At 32.2% G+C, this 17,251-nt stretch overlaps 1 protein-coding gene across 1 annotated transcript; it reads left to right on the forward strand.

Annotated features, from left to right (window-relative positions):
- Window positions 1-1,842: 1,842 nt before the first annotated feature.
- On the forward strand, window positions 1,843-17,251 carry LOC132742042 (uncharacterized; the record flags this gene model as incomplete). The annotated part of the gene is made up of 2 exons (XM_060730320.1): window positions 1,843-2,200; window positions 17,169-17,251. Coding segments are annotated over 2 exons (432 nt in total), but the record flags the coding sequence as incomplete, so codon positions are not given.

Raw genomic sequence — 17,251 nt, forward strand, 5'->3', positions numbered from 1 at the left:
CCACCACTACCACCCCTTACCACACCAAAAACTACCACCCCCCATTTCCAAATACCCCCTTTTTAACCAGGGGTTTTTTTAAGGGAAAAAAATGGTTATTAGAAATTTAGGGATGTCGGCGGGCGGCGGGCGGGGGCGGATGGCGGACGGGCGGGGTAAACAATTTTTTCTGTGCGGGAAATCCTCCCACATTTTTCAACGGATTTTTACCAAAAATTTTAAAAGAAGCTTTGTATTTAAGTGCCCGGGGTATTGTCGGGGGTTTTTCGATTAAAATAATTTTTTGAACCTAATTATGGCCCCTTTTTTTTTTTTCCCTTAAAATAAAATATATAGTGAACAATTTTTTTCCTAAGGGGCGCAACTTTCCCCCTACATTTCTCCCAAAGGGGTTTTGACCAAACCCTTTTTCAGAAGCTTTTTCAAACAATGCCCTGACACCCTATTGCCAGGGTTTTTTGATTTTTATATATTTGACCTAATTATTGGCCCTTTGTTTTTTTTCCTTAATATAGAATATATTAGTGAAACAATTTCTTCTGTGCGCAAACTCTCCTCCTACATTTCTCAACGGATTTTGACCAAACTTTCACAGAAGCTTTGTCAATCAAGATGCCCTGGCGCATAATTGTCGGGGTTTTGCTGATTAGGATAATATTTTGACCTAATTATGGCCCTTTGTTTTTTTTCCTTATATAAAATATATAGTGGGAACCCAATTTTCTTCTGCTGCACAACTCCTCCTACATTTCTCAACGGATTTTGACCAAACTTTTTCAGAAGCTTTGTCATCAAGTGCCCTGACACATATTGGCCAGGGTTTTTGCGAATTGGTAATATTTGACCTAATTTATGGCCCTTTGGTTTTTTTCCTTATAAAGAATATATAGTGAACAATTTCTTCTGTTGCACAACTCACTCCTACATTTCTCAACGGATTTTGACCAAACTTTCTTAGAAGCCTTTGTTTTCAAGTGCCTGGCACATATTGTCAGGGTTTTGTGATTGGATAATATTTGACCCCAGAATTATGGCCCTTTGATATATTTTTTCCTTTATACAGAATATATAGAGAACAATTTCTTCTGTGCTCAACTCCTCCTACATTTCTCAACGGATTTTTGACCAAACTTTCGTTAGAAGCTTTGTTTTCAAGTGCCTAGGCACATATTGTCGGGGTTTTGTGAATTGGATTAATATTTGACCGAAATTATGGCCCCTTTGTATATTTTTTTCCTTATTACAGGGAATATATAGTGAACAATTTCTACAGTGCGCAACTTCTCCTACATTTCTCAATGGATTTTGACCAAACTTTCACAAGCTTTGTCATCAAGTGCCCTGGCGCTCACCTAAATTCCCATGTTTCTTTCCAAGACAGTCATTCAAGTATTTTTTTAAAATTGTGAACATACCTATATTTTCATTGATATCGTACACAAAACACCACACGCCAATGGCATGAATATTGTTGACAAAAGAAAATGACAAGGAGACGCAAGAAAAGATCCGGTCCAAAAAGGTTAAGCAAAAATAAAGTACTAGTTTAAACCTTTTCTAAAAACAATTTGGGAAAAAAAAGGCGAATAGACAAACATAAAATTTCTCAATCATTTTTGTATTGAGGAATATTAAAAAAAGCCATAATTCCTCCTAAAAAGTTCAATTAAAAAAAACAAATGCCCCTTCATGAAAAAGCTTCTGCTTGAAATATTTTTGCTAAAACCTTGGTTGCCATTTATTTTTATTTATTTATTTATTATTTATTATTTTTGTATTTTTTTTATTTATTTACCTTTTTAAAATTTATATTGTATATTTGTATTGTATTTATAATTACAGTTAGAAAATGACACTTTAGTCATTGGTAAAGATGATGTAAGAAAAGTACTAGACGATGTGGCAAAGGCAATACAAGACAAGATGAAGGCTGGATTAGACGAGCAATATGACAGAATTAAACTAGATATGATAAAAAGAAAACAAGAAGATCTTCTATCTCTTCAGTCACAATTAAAAGATGAAGCTGATGCTTCTGTTAAAAGACTGCATGAAGAACTGGACAAAGCAGGTGTGAAACTTCATGAACAAGGGGATAAAGAACGAGCAGACCTGGCTGGATTAGGAGAGACGTTACAAAAAGCACTGAAAATAGCAAGTAAAGACGAGAAAGAAAAAGGATATATTGATTCTAAACAAAGTAAGTGATATTAATCACATAACTTCATTTGTTTTCTATATTATATTAATAAACGTATTCCTTTGTACTTCACCTCTTACAACATATAACCATATTGAAACTTCAGTTTTGCACCATATGATGTTCTAATATCATCAATTCATTATTTGATCCAATCTTATTAATCTTATGTTCATTTCCTGAGTCCAGAAGTCTGTATCAATGCAAATTTTACGACAAATAGCATCGCTTTTATCCCCAAAAATAAAATCTATTTCAAATTCATTTTATAAACCACAAGCCTCGTTGTCAGTTTCTGTGTCAAAAACGTTCATATCAAATTCATATTGTACTCTAAGAAACTACATTGTAACAGACATTTTTGTAATACTGAAACGCCATAATTGTTGATCATGAGTATTTGTATGCCCCCCATTCGAAGAAAAGGGGTATATTGTTTTGCTTATGTCGTCGTCGGTCGGTCTGTATGTCTGTCGGTCTGTCCGTCTGTAGACAACATTGTTTCCGCTGATAATCTTGAAAACTATATATCACAAGGTCAAAGTCAGAGTTACCATAAACTATAAAATAGTTTCCGCTGATTATCTTGAAAACTATTAATAATGTCAATGTCTTTATATACCACATACTGATTGGTCATAACTAGTAGATGACCCCTATTGATTTTGGTCATTATGTCGAAGGTCAAGGTCACAGTGGCCTTAAATGTTAGAATGGTTTCCGCTGATTTATTGAAAGTTATTCATCACAAAGTCTTCATATTTCATATACTAGTAGTGATTGGTCATAACTAGTAAACGACCCCTTATTGATTTTGGGGTTACTAGGTCAAGGTCACAGGGACCTTAAATGTCAGAATGTTTTCCGCTGATTATATAGAAAACTTTTCATCACAAAATTTCATATTTCACTTACTGATCGGTGGTAACTAGAAAATGACCCCTATTGATGTTGGGGTCACTAGGTCAAAGGTAAAGGTCACAGGGGCGCTGTATGTAAGAATGGTTTCCGCTGATTATCTTGAAAATTATTCATCACGAAGTCTTCATGTTTGACATACTGATTAGTCATAACGAGTTAATGATGGCTATTGATTTTGGGGTTACTTGGTCAAAGTTCAAGGTCACAGGGGCCTTTAATATCAGAATGGTTTCTGCTGGTAATCTTAAAAACTATATATCACAAAGTCTTCATATTTACCATACAGATTGGTCATTATACTAGTAGATGACCTCTATTGACTTTATGGTCTCAAGGTCAGAGGTCAAGGTCACAGGTGCATTAAATGTCAGAATGGTTTCGGCTCATTATCTTAAAAACTATTTACCACAAACTCTTCATATTTCACATATTGATTGGCCAGATGATGACCCTTATTGATTTTTTGGGTCAAATGTCAAGGTCACAGGGGCTTTAAATGTAAAAATTGTTACATTTATATGACACTATATATATATTTTATTCCAGCTACCCTCATACAATGACAGCTTTTTTTCAGTTTCAGGTCATATATTGGCCATATTTTCGTTTCCATATCTTAACTCTTCCATGTACCCATTTATAGCATGTTTCTACAACATAATTACTAATAGTATGAGTCGAGGGCTAGAAAGGGGGGGCATATGTGTTGTTCGACATTTCTCGTCTTTAATTCAATTTGTTTTCCCTGAAGCATTAGTTGTGAAAATAAATCGTTAAACATTGTTGTATACCATACTATTCTAGCCAGCATATTTTATCACAATGCTAATATATGATTACCAATGTCAATACGAGGGAAACAGGGCAAATGCAGAAAAGGAAAGGTCAATGTACGTACTTTTGCCAATACGAAGCGTTGATAGGAATTTAAAGAATGAAAGTCGCTATTTTGTTTCAAAAAGTAAATAAATAAAAAACACAAAAAATTAAAAAGATACAAATGTCTTTTGACCAAATAACAGGTCAATATGAAATCACCCGATCATGATCATACTCACCATTCCCCAACGATACTAAATGCTTCCGAGGGATCACTTTGTTTCCAGATTTTTGTATGTACGACGGCCTGACACTTTTTATACGATGACTTGAGAAGGAATAAATCTTTGTTTATTTTATTTGCTAGGGCCATTGCCCATGGACAGTAGATAGCAAATACAGATGTTTTATATCAAGGTAACCATGACACTTCATGTAATTTTTTTTCGGATGAATAATTTAGAGTGATTAAGCCGCGGTTATTATAACATAGAAAGATCATTGCACCTGATCAGTAGATGACATCAAATAATTTTGAGGTCACTGGGTCAAAAATTAGGGTCACAGTGACGCTAAATGTAAAATCACTAGCACTAGGAAAATTAATATAAATCGGGAAATCTGATTGGTTTTTTATCTCGTGCAAACGACTTAATTATCTGTTCCAACGACTTAGTAACTCGTGGCCACGACGTAGTATCTCGTTCCCTTGACTTAATTATCTCGTGCAGGCCTACGACTAAGTAACTCGTGCTCATGAGATAAATAAAACACACACATTTAACCTTTGTGTCACCGTAACAAGATTATATACAGCCGAGACTCTTTCTAAAATATATTTCATGTTTCTTTAAAAAAAAATATCATTATGGAACGCCATAACCGCCTCCTATATATATTCGAAAGTGTTGATAATATGTTGTGATTTTGCTAATTTATGATGTCGTTATTGTCGTATGGTGATATATTTATCGTTATATGGTGCTGTCGTTTGGATAGATGGTGCTCTCATTTTCATATATGTGTAGTGGAATGCAAAAATGGGGCTTCTTGACGTTGACGTCGTTATCGAGAAAATGCGAGATCTTTGACGCCATTTTTTTCCACATTATTTTCCGTTCATCTGGCAGTAAAACAGCGCTTAATTATATTAAATTAAATGACTTGCCAGCACATGGGGTCCTGATTCCATACAGATAATCAACGGCAAAAATAATTTGCTACCGTTCATCCTATGACAGCAAAGTAAAATTATCAAGGGAAAAGATTTTTACGAGGACCACTGATTACGTCATCTGACATTGATTGTTGATAAAATATTGGTGAATTGATTCGATGTTTTTTTGGTGTTTTAAGAATATTTTTACACTGACAACGTCTGCTTTTGACAAAACTTATATATAACTGGATTATTCGGGTTAGGTGAGTATTTATTTGTTCTAGTATTTTTGCTTAAATATGTATTTTATCGGAAAATAATTATACCCGGAAGTAGAAACAATTGCAGTTCCTGGAACAACGGTTTGTTGATAGCAACATGGAAAATGCCAGCCAAGTAATTTTTTACTTAAAGCAATTAAAACCAAAATTTATGTAATTAATCTCTTAGATAAAACAATCATCAAAGTGAGGAAATTCAAGATTTTCAAGAATTTAATCTTTACTTTTCTTCTTCCATGCATAAAAAATTTGAGCTGTTGAAAACTTGTATCTCAAAAGTGAAAAATATATTTCTGGCACCATTGTTTGAGCTGTTAAAATTTTTCAGATCTTTAAAATTAAAAATATGGAGATGTTGCAGTTTCCATAACTTCAAATAACAAGAATCAATAAATTGAGGGTATTGAATGAGTGCATAGACAAATATTTTTTCATTGACACAACTAGACTATAGTGTAACGCTTACACTTAGCATGTATTTCCACTATGTTTCTGTAAGGCATACTGGTCGGAGACCATCAACCGGACACTTATGGAACATTTTTTCATACATATTTCATAATTTTTCACCTAGAGACCGAAAAATTTGACACAGTTCAGCTAGGTTCTTCTCCTAACTAACAAACTAGTTTGTTTATTTCTGATTGTATTGACACTTATATCTGAGGCTCGACAAGGAGGGTATTAAAATTACCTAAATTGTCTACACTACAGTACCATGTGTCCGGACAGATATGAACATGACGTGGTTTAATTCAGATAAAAGCTTGGGTGTTTTGATTTTTGATTTTTTACATTACATACAATATATCAGCAACAAATGCTGAAGTTTTGGATATTCTATTATTCACTCTGCAAATGCTTATAGCTGGTATATTAGGTCAGGCCTTTCTTTCTTGATCCCCAAATTTGAACGTCAACATTCTTGAAATAGACGTTAAAAATACCTTTTACGGAGAATGAAATAAATTTATTTACTTAATTTTAGAAGAACCATGCGATTTATTGTTGGTAAAGTGACTGACAACCACTGGACAAAGAAAATACTAAATTAAAGCATTTTCGGGGCCGTCCGGGTTTGGTGGTTGTCCGGTTTTGGTGGTCCCCAACCAGTATGATGTCACATAAAAATATCAAAATGTTTGTTCACACTTAGAAGCACATCAATGATTACCTAAGCCTGAACTTGTTTGAAATGATTTAACTAATATTTTAATTAAAAAAAGTCACAGTCCTATGACAAGCTTTCTAGAAAGGATACTTATTAAAGGAATCATATCTGCAGGTGCCTTATTAGCAAAACCTGAGGACCTCAGGAAAATCTGACTGTTCTATATATTGTAAAAACTGTTATATCAATAAAACATAATTTATAAATTTAACTACTGTACATTTCAGGCACTTCACCATGCACTCTTGATGTAAGTACTCCAACATTTGGGATTATGCCCAACAAGTGCACTTTTCCCATCATTCTCAACCGGTTGGTCCAATATGTTTTAGGACACCAAGAATGTTCCATGTGTTTGGTGTTTGTGTAGAGAGATCAGGTAAGTTTGCCCATAACATTTTTTGACATATTTTTTCATGTGCATATTGTAAAAACATGTTTAAAAATATTATCAAGGTAGATTTCTATATATTTTTCTTGTCAGATGTGTTCCTTTGCCATGAATTTTATTATTATTCTCCTATGCCATAGTATTTTCAGTTGCAAAAAGAATATTCAGTTAAATATAATCTTATTTTTAAGTATTATTTACTTAAGCACTATTTATATCCTATGCAAACTTTTTAAATTTCCAATTTATATGTATTTTAGGACTTCATGGAAGTGTCAGTCTCAACATGCTTGGTACTTTTATATCTGGAAAGTGAAAAACAATGCAACAGGTTGCCTAAGTGTACTGTCCTGAAGTCATCAAGATTTGGGCACAATCTCCTACAGCTTATAGATGATCCAGAAAATCCCTAGGAAGTCATTTCTTAAGTTTAGCCCTCAAACTGTTATCCAAATACCACCATTTTTGTGCAAGTGCAATGGAGCCAAGTGTTATAACATGTAAAGAATATATTATCTCTGTGGAGGTAAAAATGTATTTACTGAAACAATTGCCTCCCAGAGGTCTTTTACCTGAAGTACAGTAATGATGCAGCAAGACAATAGTACCTATTTGAACAAATTGGACAGTTCTTCAAATCTGACATAGCTAAAATACTGTGTGTCAAAAACCAGTTATCCCGAAAACAGAAATAAAGTTGGATATTGACAATTATGTTAAAAAGGTGGAAAGAGAAAGAGCAGTCTTTTACTCTTGAGTATAATTGGAGTTCCTATAACATAATGGTCATGTATGGACTGTCATTATTTTCTTTATTTCAAATAAAAGCTTATGATACAAGTAGATGCTTCATTATTTAAAGATAAGACTGCAAGTGTGTTGCATAACTGGTGCTCTAAGGACTAATGCTATATTAACAAGTGTGTGGATCATTGATGCAAATATATTATTTAATGGCTGCCTATATTATTTTTGGATGTCAGTTTACCAGTTACTAATTTCCATCATTTTTACAAAATTTTTATTAAATTAAGTTTAGTGTAATACAATATTTGTCATTTTACTCTAATTTATAGAATTCTATTGAACCTATGCATGTTATGAATTGATCAACTGTCAACTTATCTTAAGCTTTAATCTAGAGTGAAAATGACTGTATGAAAATGTAAAGTAACATTAAGCTTGAGTACTTGTTTTCAAATTTTAAACATTTTATAGTTGTAGAATATGAAAAATACTTTATCTAGATAACAAAGATAGGTCAGTTGAATTTTTATGTTGATATTAGTGTAGAATCACATTGTAATCCCATTTTTAGCTCGACTTTTCTATGAAAAGGGGAGCTATCCTACTCGCCCCGGCGTCGGCGTCGGCGTTGGCGTCACACCTTGGTTAAGTTTTTTGTACCACCCCACTTTATTTCAGAAGTATTACAAGTATGGCTTTGAAACTTACCATACTTGTTCACCATCATAACCTCCATCTACAGACAAGAGTACATAACTCTGTCAAGGTTTTTGACAGAATTATGGCCCTTTTTAGCTCGACTTTTCTCATGAAAAGGGGAGCTATCCTACTCGCCCCGGCGTCGGCGTCGGCCGTTGGCGTCACACCTTGGTTAAGTTTTTCGTACCACCCCACTTTTATTTCAGAAGTATTACAAGTATGGCTTTGAAACTTACCATACTTGTTCACCATCATAACCTCCATCTACAGACAAGAGTACATAACTCTGTCAAGGTTTTTGACAGAATTATGGCCCTTTTTTGACTTAGAAAGTGTATTTTGAGCTTGGTTAAGTTTTTTGTACCACCTCACTTTATTTCAAAACCATTGGAGGTATTGCTTTGAAACTGACCATACTTGTTTACCATCACGACCTTCATCAACAGACAAGAGGACATAACTCTGTCAAGGTTTTTGACAGAATTATGCCCCTTTTTGACTTAGAAAATACATTGAATATGGGTAAAATCCACTTATTGCCTTAACCCTTTGAGATATTGCTTTGAAAACTTTTAATGCTATTTCACATCATTACCCCCATCTGTACGCAAGAGAAGGTAACTCTGTCAAGGATTTGTTTTAAAAATTAAGGCCTTTTATCGACTTAGAATCTTGGTTAAGTTTTTAGTACCAGTCCACTTTTTGACTGAACTGTTTGAGATATTAATTTGAAAGTTGGAATACTTGTTTACAATCATGATTCCCAAACATGTCCAGGAGAAGGTAATTCTGTCAAAGATTTTATTTGAATTATGGCCCTTAACTGTCAATGTTTTGTATTATAGGCAAGCACTAAAAAAGTTTTTTTTTCTTTCTTACCAGCCTCTTTTGACTTAAACATTTCAAACTTTGCTGCAGTGTTCAAGGGTATCACACAATTCAGTAAAATAATTCTTCACTAAATATCTTAATGCTCATGGCCATTGTTCACTTTAAAAATACAGAGATTCTTGTATTGCCTTTTACTGCAAAACTTTTTTTTATTGGCAAGCAATAAAAAAGTCGAGCGCGCTGTCTTACGGACAAGCTCTTGTTGACTGAAACTGTTTGAGATATTAATTTGAAAGTTGGAATAACTTGTTTACAATCATGATTCCCAAAACATGTCAGGAGAAGGTAATTCTGTCAAAGATTTTATTGAATTATGGCCCTTAACTGTCAATGTTTTGTATTATAGGCAAGCACTGACAACATCTAAAAAAGTTGATAAAATTTATCTATTACTTGTATTATAAAGGTAACTATAATTACTTTCACATACAAGTCAAATCTATATATTATGCTGATTGTACAAAAATATACTGCTTCCTTGGCATAGATTTTTGAAAAATTATGTTATTATGTCATTTACCAAGGTGTTCTGAGTGACGTAAAAATACCTTATTCTCTCAAAGTGGGTTTAATACTATTAAATTTATTTAAGGCTCAACTCAGTTTTTTTTTTCTTTCTTACCAGCCCTCTTTTGACTTAAACATTTCAAACTTTGCTGCAGTGTTCAAGGGTATCACACAATTCAGTAAAATAATTCTTCACTAATATCGTTAATGCTCATGGCCATTGTCACTTTAAAAATACAGAGATTCTTGTATTGCCTTTTACTGCAAAAACTTTTTTTTATTGGCAAGCAATAAAAAAGTCGAGCGCGCTGTCTTACGGACAGCTCTTGTTTTCCGTCCAACACCCTGCGTGACGTCACACAATAGCCTAAATGTGTATAACCATATTTGGAAGAGGTAGCGGTACACATTTTTCATAGCTTATTCCCGCATTCTGTCTAGGTAAATCAGACAATATCACGGTGCACATCCATTCGGTGCCCTCTTCAAACGGCACCCTCTTTGAACTTACACAGGTCATTCTCTGCTAAAGTCATACCAGCGATGGATAACAATGCAGTAAAAATTCATTATAATAAGGAAAGGAGGTATGACACGTAGAAAAGATGTATACCACGGAACATAAGAATGTTTTATTTATGTGCTGATTTGTCATATGCCCGATTTTCATGTACTGCAACTTCACAATAAGCTACAAAAAGTCGACATGTCTTGCCTCGCCCGTCACCTCGACATATTTTTCGGGCTAAAATAACCGTAGCTTGATTGTAAAAATTGATAAAAACACCCTACTTTCGGTTTTGCAGCCTGCACTGGCTGTAATATTTACATAAAATTTAAAAGTAAGAAATATTACATACATACTTTGTTTGAATAACGTGAACTTTTTATTTGGAAATTATAAAATGATACTGGTTCCGTAAGTAATAAAACTTTTACTTGTAATTTGCCTGTTTTTCATGTTTCAAGGAACCCCTTTAGCTCGACTATACGAAGTATATGGAGAGCTGTCCTACTCGCCCGGCGTCGGCGTCCGCTGGTCCGCGTTCCAGATTTTAGATTAAAGTTTTGGTTGCAGTAAAAATTTTTCACTTAACTTTGTCATTTATTAAGGTATCAAACTTCAAACTTCAAATATATGTTCCTTATCATCAACCACATCTTAGTGACAAGGTTCATAACTCTAGCACCAATATTTTCAGATTTATCTCCCTTGAACTTAGAATTTTCCTTAAAAATACTTTTTATTTTTTTTTTTTTTTTTTTTTTTTTTTTTTTTTTTTTTTTTTTTTTTTTTTTTTTTTTTTTTTTTTTTTTTTTTTTTTTTTTTTTTTTTTTTTTTTTTTTTTTTTTTTTTTTTTTTTTAAAAAAAAAAAAAAAAAAAAAAAAAAAAAAAAAAAAAAAAAAAAAAAAAAAAAAAAAAAAAAAAAAAAAAAAAAAAAAAAAAAAAAAAAAAAAAAAAAAAAAATTTTATTTTTTTTTAATTTTTTTTTTTGGTATTTTAAATAAAAATTTTCCTTTTTTTTTTTATGTGTTATAATTTAAAAATAAAAATTTTTTTAATTTGGGATTTTTTTAAGAAATTTAATTTTTTTTAAAATTTTTTCCCCAAATAATTTTTTTTCATTCCCAAAAATTTGTTAAAAGCTAACTTCATATATTTCTAAATTTACCCCCTTAAACAAAAATTTTAAAATTTTTTTTCTAATAACTTAATACTTAATATACCATAATTGATTTTTCTTTCAATTTTGTCCTCCTTACGCGGAAAAACGGTAGTGACGATGCCGGAAAAAAAACATAAATATTGATTAGTAGGAGTAAACTTCAAGATCTCTGCACATGCGTACATTTCACTTCAGCGCTCTTCGAAACTTAGGCTCCGCCCACTTGCGTTTTATAATATAAAACGTCCAGTTTATATAAAATCTGTTCTATTAAGATTTGAACCTGAAAATTTGAAAATCCTCGTCGGTGATTGCTTAAAAAATTGGCGAGCACTAATTTTTACTTATTGGTTAGGTATTATGTAAATCAGTTTTATACAGCAGATAGATATATTTTATGTAATATGGAAAGTAACAGTGATTTGATCAAATGCTTATTGGTTATTGTAAAACATACAGAGCAATATACATGGCAAAAAATATTGAGTTCTGCTAAAATTTGCATGACTTACTAACACTAGTCAAGTGTAGCAGAACATGGATTATATGTTATTTCGTCAAATGGAAAATTATTGAAAAGTAATTAATAGGTATTGTTTATAATTTTTAGCTCGACTTTTCTATGAAAAGGGGAGCTAATCCTACTCGCCCCGGCGTCGGGCGTCGGCGTTGGCGTCACACCTTGTTAAGTTTTTCGTACCACCCCACTTTATTTCAGAAGTATTACAAGTATGGCTTTGAAACTTACCATACTTGTTCACACCATCATAACCTCCATCTACAGACAAGAGTACATAACTCTGTCAAGGTTTTTGACAGAATTATGGCCCTTTTTTGACTTAGAAAGTGTATTGAGCTTGGTTAAGTTTTTTGTACCACCTCACTTTATTTCAAAACCATTGGAGGTATTGCTTTTGAAACTGACCATACTTGTTTACCATCACGACCTGTCATCAACAGACAAGAGGACATAACTCTGTCAAGGTTTTTGACAGAATTATGCCCCTTTTTGACTTAGAAAATACATTGAATATTGGTAAAATCCACTTATTGCCTTAACCCTTTGAGATATTGCTTTGAAAATTTTAATGCTATTTCACATCATTACCCCCATCTGTACGCAAGAGAAGGTAACTCTGTCAAGGATTTGTTTTAAAAATTAAGGCCTTTTATCGACTTAGAATCTTGGTTAAGTTTTTAGTACCAGTCCACTTTTTGACTGAAACTGTTTGAGATATTAATTTGAAAGTTGGAATACTTGTTTACAATCATGATTCCCAAACATGTCCAGGAGAAGGTAATTCTGTCAAAGATTTTATTTGAATTACTGGCCCTTAACTGTCAATGTTTTTGTATTATAGGCAAGCACTAAAAAACTTAAAAATCTAAAAAAATTCATTCCTATCCACTTGTTCACTTTAAAAAGCTTGATAAAATTTATCTTATTACTTGTATTATAAGGTAACTATAATACTTTCACATACAAAGTCAAATCTATATATTATGCTGATTGTACAAAAATATACTGCTTTCCTTGGCATAGATTTCTTGAAAATTATGTTATTATGTCATTTACCAAGGTGTTCTGAGTGACGTAAAAATACCTTATTCTCTCAAAAGTGGTTTTAATACTATTAAATTTATTTAAGGCTCAACTCAGTTTTTTTTTCTTTCTTACCAGCCCTCTTTTGACTTAAACATTTCAAACTTTGCTGCAGTGTTCAAGGGTATCACACAATTCAGTAAAATAATTCTTCACTAAATATCTTAATGCTCATGGCCATTGTTCACTTTAAAAATACAGAGATTCTTGTATTGCCTTTTACTGCAAAAACTTTTTTTATTGGCAAGCAATAAAAAAGTCGAGCGCGCTGTCTTACGGACAGCTCTTGTTTTGAAAATGTATTTATTTCTGCTGCTTTGTTAGCTGTATTTTACCAAGAAATTTGTATATTTACAAAATAAATTACAAAAATTTAGGATATTCCATGGTTGCTAGGTAACAGAATATAGCTTCCTTCATGTTGTATTTGTGTAATTATGCCCTTTATTTAGTGTTACTACCTTTGATGATGTTATACTTGAGTCATCTTTCATTTGCTGTTGTATTAAACTGTTGTCTGCTGTCAGAGTAAATATCTGAATAAAGTTAATAAATGAATGATTAATGGACACTGTGTTTAGTTCTTTTGAAGTTGTATTATGATATCTCTCAACAGTGATATGTCCTGTTAACACTGTAGAAATGCAATAGAACCATTTGCAAATGTGAAAGAAGAATATATTTCGTATTGATACTTGCAAGTGTTTATAAAATAAACCTAGCACATAATTTTTTACACGAAAAAGGCCAGGAAGAACCAGGAATAGGTCCGTTGCTAGGCAACATTAATGCTAAATGATGCTTTAATTATGGTGGCTGTATCCAAAAAATATTCTACAACATTTATTAACTTTAAATAACATAAAACAATTTTTTTACAAAATTCATATTTAGCTTCAAAAGTTGTTTTCCCTCATGCACCTTTAAACATCACAAAGATCAAAGACTTTATGTGTATTTTTAATTACTTACTGAGACACCATACTCACAAAATTATGTATATCTTTGTTAATAAGAAAGACATCGACCTTCAAATTTCAGGAATTACTTCTGATATTTCATAGATTTAGAAAATTAAAAAAAAGTGAAAATCAAAAATTTGGTCAAGAAACCCCATTTTTTGCATTCCATGACACATAATTATGGTGATGTCGGTTTGATAGATGGTGATGTTATAAAAGCATATGTTGCTGTCATTTTATAGACGGTGCTGCGACTTACTTTACAGACTCAATCAAACCGAGTCTGCAATTCTTATGTAATTTTGTTGTGATTAATGCTTCCGAGTGATCACTTTTGTTGCCAGAATTCTTTAAATAATAGATGGTGATCATCATGTCGTTTCAATATATGATGATGCCATTTTGAAAGATGGTGATGGGAGTTTCCATTATATTGTGATGTAATTTTGATATGGTGATGTGATTCTGCTTTATGGTGTTATGGTGTTTTTAGATCTAATGCTGTTGTTTCGGTGAATGGTCATTTGGAACCATATACATGATTACAGAACCATATATGAAAATCACAGCACAATCTAACAAAATAAAATAACTTTATACCAAAATTAGCAAAAATGATAGCATAAACCGATTTAGACCAGAATACCAATTTCTCGGAAACCATAACACCCATCTATCAAAACTACATCACCTTCATCAAAATGACAAATGACCATAATTAATATATATCAAAATGACATCGCCATTTATCAAAAAACACAGCAAGTATATGAAAAGAGAGACCATATACTATAATGACAGCAACATCTATCTAAACAACATCACCATTTTATCAAAGCCAATGTACCATCATTAATCGACAGTACCATAAACCAAAACTACTCCACCATATATCACCAGCGTCACTTTGAACGCCGCCTTTCCTTGTTAATTTGTTGATCATATTTTATATAAAACGACATCACCATCTATCCCAAAACCATATAGCACCAGACATCTTTAAAAGCAACAGTAATTACTATTTATCATAATCACCGGCACCATTTATTTAAAAAGATGCCACCACTTTAGAAATGTGTATATATATACTCGGTTCCTATGATATCACCGGGGGTTCTAGGATATTCACAGTATTTTTACATGTTCTGCACGACTAGTAAAAGTAATGATGACATAGCCTAGCAAACAAATTATGCGCTTAAGGGCTTTTTATTATATAAAGGATGGCCGCCCTTCGTAAATACCAACATCTGTGTAATTTATCAAATTTGTAAGGTCGCTCGGTCTTGCTGTCAAATTAATTCAGATTACATATGACAATGCTATTATTTTCAAAACTGTCACATACAATTACACAGCATCTGCCAATAAATTCAATTTTGTGAAATAATGAATATTTGGGGAGAAAAAACTTTTTTTGATTAAAAATCTTCATATTTGACTTCCATATCCCTTAATTGTTTACGATGTAATAATCCAATATAGTTGCAAATCATTTATTCGTAAAGCTTGAATTTTATAGTCAGTTAACTGTTTTGGAAGTTTTCCACATCTTAATTTGAAGATTTTGACCCATCTGTCCTTTTATACTTGCATTTTTGGGGAAAACCGTGATGCCGTAAGTAACCTCTGAAATCACCCAAAATGGCAATAGCAACTTGTCAATCTTCGGATAAGGACCCTCGAACACAATTGTATGAATACACTGAACGGATACTTTATTTCGTTCTAACATACGCTAAAAACTAAACATGTAACAATTAGTATTTTTTTAATGCTCGGAGTTTTTGACAAACTTCTTTCCAATATTCGAAGTAAAATAGAGAGAAATAAGAATCCCTAAAGAAAGCCCAACACGGCAAAATTGAAAATGTTGCAGGCCCCCTAGCACTAGCTTAAGTAAAAGTCCACCTAAAATATGTGAATTCATAGAAACAAATGAAAACAATACATTATTTATATATTTTATTGTTATGATTGTAGAAACCGAAAAGTACAAATGCCAACCTGTTGACATTTAGTCGGATTTGTTTAAATTGTACCCCAGTGGGCATTTTGAAAATTCAAAAATGGTTTTTCAAACATATTTTCAAAATCATTATGTACCGAACAAACTAATTTTTTCTTTGGATTTGCAAAATAAGAGAGAATATGAGATAACAACTCTCTGTTTCTGTTTACATCGAAACAACGTGGTAATAACTACTTTCAATCCGAATTTAACTCCGAAGGGTTATAATTTGATATAGCCAGAGGATGTTTGCATTGCCAAAATGGCTGACTATAGAAAAAGTTTTAAAAATAAAAACAATTTTAATTGAATATCTTGAAATAGAATTCGACAAACAGTTTGGAAAAGGATCACTTATAAAAAGAAGAGAAAATCCTCATCATCTGTATGGATTTTTATATAAATTTTTTTGATAAATGTTAAGTACCGGGCCCAAAGGCTATAAGGCAAAGTTATGGCGTTTTTCCATAGATAATATTTTGCTCCAGTCCATGGACACCTATTTATAGTTTAATGTTCATTACAGTTTCAAATGCATTTCAAAAAATTTATAAGACCGAGGCAAAACCAAAAATTAATTTTTTTTTAAAAAAGATTAAAAAAGGTAAAAAAGAAGTGAGTAGTCCATAAATATTGAACGTCGCTTTGAGATATTTTTGCTTCTGGGCAAAGGCTTGACCGACAAAAACTATAACAAGCCTGTAACGTCTAATATATTGGACTATGAAGTGAGATGCTCAGTGAAACAGTAAAAGAGGTATATTTGAGACATTTTGTATGAATTTCAGTAAAATATTTCCTACAAATTATTAAAAAGTGTGTTCGTCTGCTTTTTTAGTTAAAAAAAGGCAGACGAATACAATTTGTATCAATTTCAACATTTTTTGTATGTCCTATTTTATTTAAGAAACTAATATAAAGTAATGTTAAGGAATAGTTTAAAAAAACAACATTTTTTTTGACATTTTGTTTTTGAACGATTTTTGTTCGCTTTTCTTGGCTAATTGTGTTTTTACTATGCATGTATTATAATATATATTATGTACACTTTTATAATTAATTAATCATATCAGTTTTGTTTTTTTTTATTTCATCACCTGAATGAATAATACTAATATGTCAATTATTTTCTATTTCAGATCTGAAGGATGAACTCATTACAATGGTACAACACCTATCAGAGTACAGTTCCTCTTTCACCACTCACAGATGATGACCATAC

The sequence above is a fragment of the Ruditapes philippinarum genome, unplaced genomic scaffold, assembly GCF_026571515.1.
Source record: "Ruditapes philippinarum isolate M1 unplaced genomic scaffold, ASM2657151v2 ctg2185_1_1_1_1, whole genome shotgun sequence".
Classification (NCBI taxonomy): domain Eukaryota; kingdom Metazoa; phylum Mollusca; class Bivalvia; order Venerida; family Veneridae; genus Ruditapes; species Ruditapes philippinarum.